The sequence below is a fragment of the Notothenia rossii genome, assembly GCF_949606895.1.
Source record: "Notothenia rossii genome assembly, chromosome: 6".
In the NCBI taxonomy this organism is placed as follows: Eukaryota; Metazoa; Chordata; class Actinopteri; order Perciformes; family Nototheniidae; genus Notothenia; species Notothenia rossii.
The window spans coordinates 86,857,414-86,869,780 of NC_136909.1; the positions used below are offsets into that span (position 1 = coordinate 86,857,414).

The window sequence follows — 12,367 nt, forward strand, 5'->3', positions numbered from 1 at the left end:
CTGTTTCCACTCGGACTTTAATACAGCTACACCCTTGTTTGGTTTCCATGGTAACACGTTTCTTTAGTAGCGTGCACAACTCAAAGTCTGAGAGGGTGAGGCAGATAGTCACAGAAAACAGAGCAAGAATCGACAACTCGACCCGCTGCTCACTCCTTTCCTGTAAAATACAGGTCCAGCCCACACATATGCTCCATGGTGCTACAGGCCGCAAGGCAGTGCACTTACAACTACATTAAGCACCCCCCTCTCGTTTTGAAATGCTCCCAATTTCTGAGGTCTCAATGTTGGCAAGTATGCTCAGAGGTCATAAGAAACCCTTCACATGATGTCAAACAAAGTCAAGCATCAGAACCAGAAGTCATAATCGACTTATCTTCAATGTCGGACGCAGATGTGATGAACCTCTTAATTCCACATGCAGAGCTACTGACGTATGAAGAATCATCGAATGTGGAGTTCATCAGTGACAACAATGAGGAAGGAAGAAGACAAGACCAAGGAACTCTAGAAATTACAAAAGAAATATTTAGGATTGAGGAAGAAGAAGACCAAGGTACAGGAGTATCACATTGCCTGAAGCCCATGATGCAGCAATGCAGCGCAACACCTGCACTGATGATGAAGTAACCGGTCATTTAGTCATTCTGTTGATCTGGAGGATACTTTGCCTTGGGAGGGATCAAAGCCAAAGGTCATTATTGTGGCGCGTAGGGGGAACTGCCTTGCTGACCTCCTAGCAGCCTTTATTGACCCTGATATGATGAACAGAGATGTGCACATTAAAAGGAAGCTTCCTAATGGAGAGCTGGAAGAAGGTGAAGGCTCAGGTGTGCTACGTGACTGCATAACAGATTTCTGGGGGGGATTCTATAGTAAATGGACATGAGGTACCAATGTTAAGACACCCTACCTTAGGCATGAGTATCAAGTTCAAGAATGGCAAGCCATCGCTAGGATCCTTGTGACTGGCTGGACAAAGGTCAGATATTTCCCACTGCTTCTCTCACTTACGTTCTTGGAAGAATGTCTGTATGAAACCAATTATAGCAGTGTGACAGAGAGCTTCTTGCAGTATGTCTCGACACAAGAGAGGGAAATTCTTGAGCCGGCTTTAAAATCATTTAACTCTGTTGAGAAAGATGACCTACTGGATGTGTTAGATGCACATGACTGCCACCTGCTTGCCACTGAAGGTAACATTGCTGGCCTAGTGTCACAGTTGGGTCACAAGAGCCTAATCCAGAAACCAATGTTTCTAATTGACTGTTGGAAGCCAATCTTAAAAACCTTGGCAGATACTTTGTATCCACAGAGGCTTGTTGAAATAGTGGAAGAACGAATCCCAACTCCAAAGCGTGTAAAAGACCTTCTGGAATATCCAAAAGAGATGACAGCCCCTCAAAACACTGTGGCAAGGCATTTGCTGAAGTACATTGGTGAATCTGACAACACCACTCTGAAGGCTTTCCTCCGGTTCTGCACAGGGGCTGATATGCTGTTGGGACACAGCATCACAGTTCAATTTATAGAGACTTCCACATTCCAGTGTCGACCCCAGGCACATACTGTACATGTGGGTGCTATCTGATGTTACCAGACAACTACCAAAACTACCCAGACCTCCGTAATGACTTTGATCTTATTCTAAGAAGCTCAGTCTGGGTAATGGACATCATCTAAGTCACGAGCCTAAGAGCACATGCACACAATTGCTATGTCGGATGTGCTAATTCATCTTCTAATTTATTTTATATTCACTTTAGTTGTATCAGTCTTACCCAGTATCTGAAAAAGCTGAGTGACTTTGTTATCTGACAACTGCTATGGACCCACACAACAGACTTGTAACCTTATTCTTTCCAGTTTTCCACATTGCCATTATTATTACGAGGGGTCACAAATGGCTTGTTAAAGCATTTTTGAAATGTTATCAGAATTATAGTTGAAACTACTAAATTCACTTTAGTTAAATCAGTCTTAACAATTATCTACCTAATTCATTTAAGGTAAATCAGACTGTCAGATACAATGTTTGATATGTTTTCTGTTCCACTTAATATGCTACCAGTATGAAGTTGGTTAGTTGAGGTTTATCTGCATCATCCTTGGTGAGAAATGTTGGTAAGTAGGCATTAGGTTAAGCTTGTTTCTGCTTTATAATGGGCCTACCACTATTCAAAAATGAATAAACAGTTTAAGAATATCATGTTGTTTGTATTTATCTCATGCATTGCAGGCCGACACTATAGTTGCTGGTATACTTTAAACAGAGATTTGTCAAATTGTTACCTGCAGCCCAAACCCTAGCAAACATAAATATGAACGAAACCAAAATTTGAACAAAATAATTACCACATTTTATTGTACATGTGCATCCATGAAGCCACTGACAATACATGGGAAATGTTGTACCACTAAGGTGACATTTAACAGCGGTGTTATATGTTAATGAATTAATTACTAAAAAATGGAATTAAATACATTGAATAAATACCTAATGTATAGACATGGTTAACCACAAGAGCTTTTGAAAGCTCAAGCTCATACCCATACTGCTGGATAGGCATACATGTTAACTCAATATAGGATGAGATATTGACACTATCATTGATTCATAAAAAATGTACAGTGCTTGTAACTGAGAAAAACGCCAACAGGAACAGTAAGGAAGCACAATTAATAATCTAAAGTGGTGTAATGGCAATTTCCTGTTTCCATGTCCTATATATCTTTGCCATTACTTCACAGAAGGGCTGAAGAGGGATCCAGACGCAGACACAAACAGATGACTTGCCGGTCCTTTGGTGCAGTTTATAATGAGGTTTATTCAGCGTTTTACATACCAGGGTTTGATTCTACTGTTTAATTGTTGTGGTGAGCATCTGCCGGGCTGGTGGGATCGGTATGCTCTCTTCCTTCTGTGTCCTCCTGTCACCTATGACCTCTTTATATACACCCGGTGCAGCTAAACCCCGCCACCAAGTGTTCAAAAATAATATTACACTATACATATAGCGTCTCATTGGTGGACCGAAAACATGACATCTTTATCTCAACTTCAGTGGAAACTTTGAAGAGTTGGGGTTATCAGGTCATCTCTGGGTTTGGACTTACGTCACAGCCATGCTATTCTTGGTTAGACTTCAGCGGTGGGGAAACTCTGGGTGATGGCCTGGAGGGAGGCTGGACCCCTCTGAATACACAACGTATGTATGAGCAGCAACGCATGCTTTTTAACAATCTGAAACTTCAGTCTGCAGGTTGTGCCACAAACGTCACTTCTTTATCTCATCGTCAGTGGAAACTTTGAAGGGTTAGAGTTATCAAGTAATATCTGGGTACGTCAAAGCCATGCTCTACTTGGTTAGACTTCTGATCTGAACATGTTGATATTTGAGACAAATGGATGTCTCAAAATGTTCATCACCAGTAGATTACTGAAATTCACTCCTTGGTATTAGTGAGAATCCCTCTCCGCCTCCAGCTCATCCAAAAACTCTGCTGCAGACAGGAAGTGACAAGGGCCAAAAGGATGGATGGAGGAGGGATTCAGGCAGGAAATGTGGGGCAATGTCTATTTTGGGATGGAGGTGAATTCATATTAAATGTAGCTCCAGTGCAGCATGGATTTAGAAGTGGTTGTAACACCGCCTAAAAAGAGATTAAACTGAGACGGAGAAAAGTCTCTCTGCCTTCATCTGCATCTCTCTCATTTACAATCATTCATAACACTGGATACCAAACAGTATTTAGAAAACAACATAAGGAACACATCCGAGTAACCTCAGTAACCTCATCTGAGTCTCACAATATAAAAGTAATGTAACATGATTACTTTGGGATTACCTCAATATCAAATGCAATCAAATAAATATGAGAACTATCAATTCAATGTTTTTCAAAAACCTGCCTTTCATGAGCAGCAGAGTAGCTTCAAGCAGTGAAACACATGAGCACATACTACAGTTTAAAAAAACAGAAATACAATCTGATCCTTTTCCAACAAACACTATCTGCTCTTTTGTAGTTCATACAGTACATGGATTAAGAGCACCCAAAGCCTATGCTTCGTAATATTGTTTTTTGATGTATTGTCCCCCTGTATCCCTGCTGGTAATCCCCAACCAGTGAAGGGAGTATTGTGGGGAAATGTAAGGGTGTCAAAGACGTTTAATGAAGCAAAAACAAAACTGAAAAATGTGTGCATACCCTCCAGTACACATAACGAGTAACCCTTACAAGATGACGAGGTATATTTGTGTTTTTAAGTGAGGCAATACAGTTTTTTAGTGTCCGGTTTCAAAAACAGCATAAGAAGTTTGGCTAATTTCATAATTTTGATTCCAGCATAGGATCTGAGACGTCTCCATTCTCACACGGTGGTACTGAGTTGTGGTTTCCATTAGTGGTAGCAACATTTGTTGGGATTTGGATTGGAACCTTAACTTGAAAAACGTCCCACTTCTGAGGTATTAGTCCTTTGTTGAAGAGCACAGAAGTCAGGTAGGACACCAGCAATATTAAGGCAAAAGCAACCAGCATACAGATGGTCCTGACGGGAGAATATTGGACGTAAACACCGTCCTCCAAGGTGCATCCTGGGAAATGAATGGCAGGAGGTATTCCTAGCAAAGGCTCTCCACTCAGGAGTTTTAAAATAAATGATCCCAGAAAGCCAACAGTGGCTCCGTAGCCGTTGGATATGTTGAAGAAAAGCACACAGACCAGCTGTGGGAACATCAAGATGTAGGCGATTTCTCCGCCTAGGATCCAGAACGCCATGACACCCGTGTGCAGGAAGGTGAGCGATGTGCCGGCAAGCCCGAATAAAACCACCGAAATACGAATCACCCACCGGATCTCGTTTTCTGACGCCTATATTGAGGAGAAAACAGAAAAGAAATAAGAAAAATGTTGATATGTCTGTGCTAACCGCTTCCTAGTTTCACAAGATTCCTTCATTGTCCCACCTAAGAACAAAACCATAAACTGTATACTGGTCACACAATTTCCTGTCACGATCGCTAAGCTAAAGGTGGCTAATGTTGGGCTATAAAGGAATTACAGCACGGTCACATGACTTCACGTCAGCACCGCTAAGCTAAAGGTGGCTAATGTTGGGCTATAAAGGAACTACAGCACGGTCACATGACTTCACGTCAGCACCGCTAAGCTAAAGGTGGCTAATGTTGGGCTATAAAGGAACTACAGCACGGTCACATGACTTCACGTCAGCACCGCTAAGCTAAAGGTGGCTAATGTTGGGCTATAAAGGAACTACAGCACGGTCACATGACTTCACGTCAGCACCGCTAAGCTAAAGGTGGCTAATGTTGGGCTATAAAGGAACTACAGCACGGTCACATGACTTCACGTCAGCACCGCTAAGCTAAAGGTGGCTAATGTTGTGCTATAAAGGAACTACAGCACGGTCACATGACTTCACGTCAGCACCGCTAAGCTAAAGGTGGCTAATGTTGGGCTATAAAGGAATTACAGCACGGTCACATGACTTCACGTCAGCACCGCTAAGCTAAAGGTGGCTAATGTTGGGCTATAAAGGAATTACAGCACGGTCACATGACTTCACGTCAGCACCGCTAAGCTAAAGGTGGCTAATGTTGGGCTATAAAGGAACTACAGCACGGTCACATGACTTCACGTCAGCACCGCTAAGCTAAAGGTGGCTAATGTTGGGCTATAAAGGAACTACAGCACGGTCACATGACTTCACGTCAGCACCGCTAAGCTAAAGGTGGCTAATGTTGTGCTATAAAGGAATTACAGCACGGTCACATGACTTCACGTCAGCACCGCTAAGCTAAAGGAGGCTAATGTTGGGCTATAAAGGAACTACAGCACGGTCACATGACTTCACGTCAGCACCGCTAAGCTAAAGGAGGCTAATGTTGGGCTATAAAGGAACTACATCATGGTCACATGACTTCACGTCACCACCGCTAAGCTAAAGGTGGCTAATGTTGGGCTATAAAGGAACTACAGCACGGTCACATGACTTCACGTCACCACCGCTAAGCTAAAGGAGGCTAATGTTGGGCTATAAAGGAACTACAGCACGGTCACATGACTTCACGTCACCACCGCTAAGCTAAAGGTGGCTAATGTTGGGCTATAAAGGAACTACAGCATGGTCACATGACTTCACGTCACCACAGCTAAGCTAAAGGAGGCTAATGTTGGGTGTGATGGCGTTTAGTCGTCTCATTTAGACACTTGTTAGCAACCCCTGTTTTTACATCCACCAGCGGGGATTTACTGACGTATTTTATGTCGTAGAACAAAACGTTAAAATCTCTTCAGCTTGTATTAACCACAGACATTATTTCAGGATCACAACCAAATACACATTCAGGAAATCATTGACTTCAAGACGAGGGAACAGGAAGTGGAAAATGCTAACTTATTTCTGGGATTTAGGACTCATTCCTGCCCCACTCCATTGAAAAAACTTGAAATTAATGATTGAGACCATGAAAAAGTCAGCAAAGCCTCCTGAAGTAATAAATCAAGTGAAATGTGCAGGCTCATTTTCCTGTAGACTTCTATACACTCAGACTGTAGTTGTGACAGGTGGGTATGGTGCATTGATAGCCTGCTACTAGTAACCGGAGAGAAAGTTTATTGCTCGTTGTTAAAGCATTTGTTAAGGGGAAAATGATTATATATAAATGGTAATGTCGTTGAATTGTAGGATGTTTGGAAAGGATGAGAAGGTATTCTGTCTGTGCTTGTTTGTGTTAGTCTTGGAGACGTGTGATCTGTTGAACTGTGATCGACTAGATGGCCTTGATCTGGGAGCCGGAGATCGATAGCTTTTGCCTCCGCACACATATCTTGGGGGGTTTCGCGGCACTTTCCTCACTCGAGTAAAGTTCCGGCAAGTGAAACCTAACTTTGGCTCTTGTCATAATTCTTCCCTTTTATCTGGTATGTAGAATGTACAAAAACATAGCAAATCGAGCCAAACTGTAACATAACATGTTTAAAGAGTGTTTTAAAGCGGTTCTGTGAAATATTGAGGGTGTTATTGTTACTTCTATACAATCAGACTGTAGTCAGTTCACTAGCTTATTACCTGTGTCCTCAGGATCTTGGAGTAGATATTGGAGGAGAAGATGGAGGCCGCAGAAAGGAGGGCGGAGTCAGTTGATGACATCACGGCGGCAGCTACGGCTCCGATGCCGATGACGGAGATGTATGGAGGGGTGAGGTACTGCAGGGAGAGCGGTAAAATCAAACCAGTCTGACCTCGTTCAAAGGGAGACGGAAAACCGTAGGAAGTCTGGTTCCAGTCTGGGGAAACATAAAACCATTAGAGCCAGTATTTCGTTTTTATTAAAAAAAAGGCCAGATAATCGCAGGAAGTAGAGGAGCTCAAATACTTTGTTACTGTACGTAAGTACATTTTTCTGGTATCACTACTTTACTCCACTACTTATTTTTCTGACGACTTTTTACTTTGACTTCTTACATTTTGAACACTAATACCCGTACTTTCTACTTCTTACATGTTGAACACTAATACCTGTACTTTCTACTTCTTACATGTTGAACACAAATACATGTACTTTCTACTTCTCACATGTTGAACACAAATACCCGTACTTTCTACTTCTTACATGTTGAACTCAAATACCTGTACTTTCTACTTCTGACATGTTGAACACAAATACATGTACTTTCTACTTCTCACATGTTGAACTCAAATACCTGTACTTTCTACTTCTTACATGTTGAACTCAAATACCTGTACTTTCTACTTCTTACATGTTGAACTCAAATACCTGTACTTTCTACTTCTTACATTTTGAACTCAAATAGCTGTACTTTCTACTTCTCACATGTTGAACTCAAATACCTGTACTTTCTACTTCTCACATGTTGAACTCAAATACCTGTACTTTCTACTTCTTACATGTTGAACACAAATACCTGTACTTTCTACTTCTTACATGTTGAACTCAATTACCTGTACTTTCTACTTCTTACATTTTGAACTCAAATACCTGTACTTTCTACTTCTTACATGTTGAACTCAATTACCTGTACTTTCTACTTCTTACATTTTGAACTCAATTACCTGTACTTTCTACTTCTTACATTTTGAACTCAAATACCTGTACTTTCTACTTCTCACATGTTGAACTCAAATACCTGTACTTTCTACTTCTTACATGTTGAACTCAATTACCTGTACTTTCTACTTCTTACATTTTGAACTCAAATACCTGTACTTTCTACTTCTTACATGTTGAACTCAAATACCTGTACTTTCTACTTCTTACATTTTGAACTCAAATACCTGTACTTTCTACTTCTCACATGTTGAACTCAAATACCTGTACTTTCTACTTCTCACATGTTGAACTCAAATACCTGTACTTTCTACTTCTTACATGTTGAACACAAATACCTGTACTTTCTACTTCTTACATGTTGAACTCAAATACCTGTACTTTCTACTTCTCACATGTTGAACTCAAATACCTGTACTTTCTACTTCTCACATGTTGAACTCAAATACCTGTACTTTCTACTTCTCACATGTTGAACTCAAATACCTGTACTTTCTACTTCTTACATGTTGAACACAAATACCTGTACTTTCTACTTCTCACATGTTGAACTCAAATACCTGTACTTTCTACTTCTTACATGTTGAACACAAATACCTGTACTTTCTACTTCTTACATGTTGAACTCAAATACCTGTACTTTCTACTTCTCACATGTTGAACTCAAATACCTGTACTTTCTACTTCTTACATGTTGAACACAAATACCTGTACTTTCTACTTCTTACATGTTGAACTCAAATACCTGTACTTTCTACTTCTCACATGTTGAACTCAAATACCTGTACTTTCTACTTCTCACATGTTGAACTCAAATACCTGTACTTTCTACTTCTCACATGTTGAACTCAAATACCTGTACTTTCTACTTCTTACATGTTGAACACAAATACCTGTACTTTCTACTTCTCACATGTTGAACTCAAATACCTGTACTTTCTACTTCTCACATGTTGAACTCAAATACCTGTACTTTCTACTTCTTACATGTTGAACTCAAATACCTGTACTTTCTACTTCTTACATGTTGAACACAAATACCTGTACTTTCTACTTCTTACATGTTGAACTCAAATACCTGTACTTTCTACTTCTCACATGTTGAACTCAAATACCTGTACTTTCTACTTCTCACATGTTGAACTCAAATACCTGTACTTTCTACTTCTCACATGTTGAACTCAAATACCTGTACTTTCTACTTCTTACATGTTGAACACAAATACCTGTACTTTCTACTTCTCACATGTTGAACTCAAATACCTGTACTTTCTACTTCTCACATGTTGAACTCAAATACCTGTACTTTCTACTTCTTACATTTTGAACTCAAATACCTGTACTTTCTACTTCTTACATGTTGAACTCAAATACCTGTACTTTCTACTTCTGACATGTTGAACTCAAATACCTGTACTTTCTACTTCTCACATGTTGAACTCAAATACCTGTACTTTCTACTTCTCACATGTTGAACTCAAATACCTGTATTTTCTACTTCTCACATGTTGAACACAAATACCTGTACTTTCTACTTCTTACATTTTGAACACAAATACCTGTACTTTCTACTTCTCGCATGTTGAACACAAATACCTGTACTTTCTACTTCTTACATGTTGAACTCAAATACCTGTACTTTCTACTTCTCACATGTTGAACCCAAATACCTGTACTTTCTACTTCTTACATGTTGAACTCAAATACCTGTACTTTCTACTTCTCTCATTTTCCAAACAGGCTGGTTCCTTTAGTTTGAATGTGTGTTTGGTGGCGTGATCATTATTATTTAGAGTCATTGCGTGCCTATTGATTTGAACACGATCCGTGTATCCATCATTTCCTGGTCTTCTCTAAAGAAGAGGGACCAATGGAAACGTTGTCATGTTGCCGTTGGTCACCATGGAAACATTCATTAGCTAACAATGACATTATTGTTCTATTAATATAAAGGGAGGTCAGGTACTCTTTAAAACAGCTGCTAGTTATGGGTACTTTTTACTGAAGTACATTTCAAAGCCTCTTTACTTTGACTTGAGTAAAGAAGTTTAGTCAGTACTTCTACTTTCACCAGAGTACTTTTAAACTTGAGTATCTGTACTTCTTGAGTACAGGTTGTGTGTACTTATGCCATGTCTGATTTGAAGTTGAAAGTTATTCAACACAACTGAATTACCTGTAGATGCAGCCACTGCCCCGATGATCACTGGAGGAATTCCAAACGTGGGAATGAGAAAAGCCGCAGCGTAGCATCGTAGCTTAGCCGTGGTGGAGGAAGAGGCCGATAACGTCCTCTGGTGGAAGTCCTGGAAACCGAGGTCTCCGATGCTCTTCATACGACAGAGAAATAAGCATACGGAAGGATTCATGTTTACAACAATAACCGTAACTCTGACCCTTAACTCAATCTCAATCTTTATTTATGTATATAGCACATTTAAAACAACCTCAGTTGACCAAAGTGTTGTACAGGGAACACATATAAAATAACACAATAGGAGTAAAACAAAAATTAAAAACATGATAGCACAATAACTAGAAACATATAAAAACACATTCAGATGTCAAAATGTTACGTTCAACTATTGTTAAAACTTAACTCTATAGTGGAAGACAATATTAAAGTATAAGTATTATGAACTAGCATCAGATGGGAATACTTAAGTGCATTTTACATAGATGTAGTTCTTGAAAGCATTCTCTTAGTTACATTTCACCACTAGGTCATGCTACTCTTACCTTTAAGCTCATCTATATTTCACTGTTGCACGTCTCACTTGTCGAGCTCCCTTTTGTCTCCATGCATTAAATCCATTACCTTACCAAAAGTAGAAAGATATCGATCCACCTCCAGGCTTTGTCTGCGGTCAGCGTGCCGACCCATGGGGCCTGGAAGGTGTGGTTGAAGGAGGTGGAGGTGATGGGAACCGAGGAGGGACTGGTGAGGATGAAGGGGACGCACAGCCACTGAGGAGAGAGAGGAACACCACAGAAGAAGAGCTGGTTTACATTCAATCAACTGGACAATAAAATACAATATACAGGAGGAAGGGGACGCACAGCCACTGAGGAGAGGAACACCACAGAAGAAGAAGAAGAAGAAGAAGAAGAAGAAGAAGAAGAAGAAGAAGAAGAAGAAGAAGAAGAAGAAGAAGAAGAAGAAGAAGAAGAGATGGTTTACATTCAGTCAACCGGACAGTGAAAATGAGATTCAGATTTTTTTTTTATTCTCACTTTTTCCTCAGAACTCAATTTCAGTAACTTTTGGCTACATTTTATTGAGTAGTTTAGACTTTTTCTCAGAACTAATAAAAAAAATCGCTTCCGGTCATATCTAAAAAAATTCACCTGTGGCCCTTATCCTCTTTCGTATTCTGACTGTCATCAGACTACAATTTGCCCCATTGACTTACATCGGGAAAGACACGTCTGTAAATCAGTGGATATTTTGAGCTAAATCAACTCCTGGAACACTTTTCAAGCCCCTATTTGAATCATTAAGGTCTCAAAGTTGTAAAATGCGCTAAAAGCCGAATCCAGAGTCATTTTCTCTCTCCATATATTTGACTGAGAGGAGAGCGAGGGATGGAGGCGGGGCTTAAGCAAGTGAATCCCCTCTATGGGGCCACATACGAGTACTTTTGTTCTCGACAGGGTGGCCATTGTTGCTTCATGCACCACCGAGCAACTCCTAAAGGATTTAAAGGGGTCCCTCCTCCAATAGTTCTCTTTGTACATCCATTCAGAGACCTGACTATTGTTTGTAAAGCACCCGAGTTTAGTATTGTACTTAGAGGAGACAGATGGGGATGTCTTTTGTTTTGATGATTGGGAAATACAAATAAAACTACAGAGATAACAGGACTTTTGTGTGGATCCAGACCAACTCAGTGACCAATTTACCGAGGTGACAAAAATGAGAGTGAGTTGAATAACGTCGGTGTACGCCACAGAGTATAATCCCCCCATCAGGGTGTAGGTGATGGCCACGGCTGCAGAGATCCAGATGCAAACAGCGTACGACAAATCCAGGATCACACTCATGGTGACACCTGGAAGATACACACACACTTTAGTAGCTCACACACACTGTATACACTGATATCCAGAGGTGGGAAGTATTGGAGTACAAATACTTTGTTACTGTACTTAAGTGCATTTTTCTGGTATCAGTACTTTACTCCACTACTTATTTTTCTGACGGCTTTTTACTTTGACTTCTTACATGTTGAACCCAAATACCTGTACTTTCTACTTCTTACATGTTG

General features: G+C 40.3%; 1 protein-coding gene across 1 annotated transcript in view; it reads right to left on the reverse strand.

Moving 5' to 3' along the window:
* Positions 1 to 2,341: 2,341 nt before the first annotated feature.
* Positions 2,342 to 12,367, reverse strand: part of LOC307044239 (high-affinity choline transporter 1-like) — a 17,491-nt gene continuing 7,465 nt past the window's right edge. The window contains exons 4-8 of the mRNA XM_079689323.1: positions 12,003 to 12,151; positions 10,923 to 11,066; positions 10,276 to 10,429; positions 7,100 to 7,317; positions 2,342 to 4,878 (exon numbers count right to left, since the gene is read on the reverse strand). Coding sequence (XP_079545449.1) covers positions 4,333 to 4,878; positions 7,100 to 7,317; positions 10,276 to 10,429; positions 10,923 to 11,066; positions 12,003 to 12,151 — 1,211 coding nt within the window. The 3' untranslated portion in view covers positions 2,342 to 4,332. The remainder of the gene's footprint in view (positions 4,879 to 7,099; positions 7,318 to 10,275; positions 10,430 to 10,922; positions 11,067 to 12,002; positions 12,152 to 12,367) is intronic.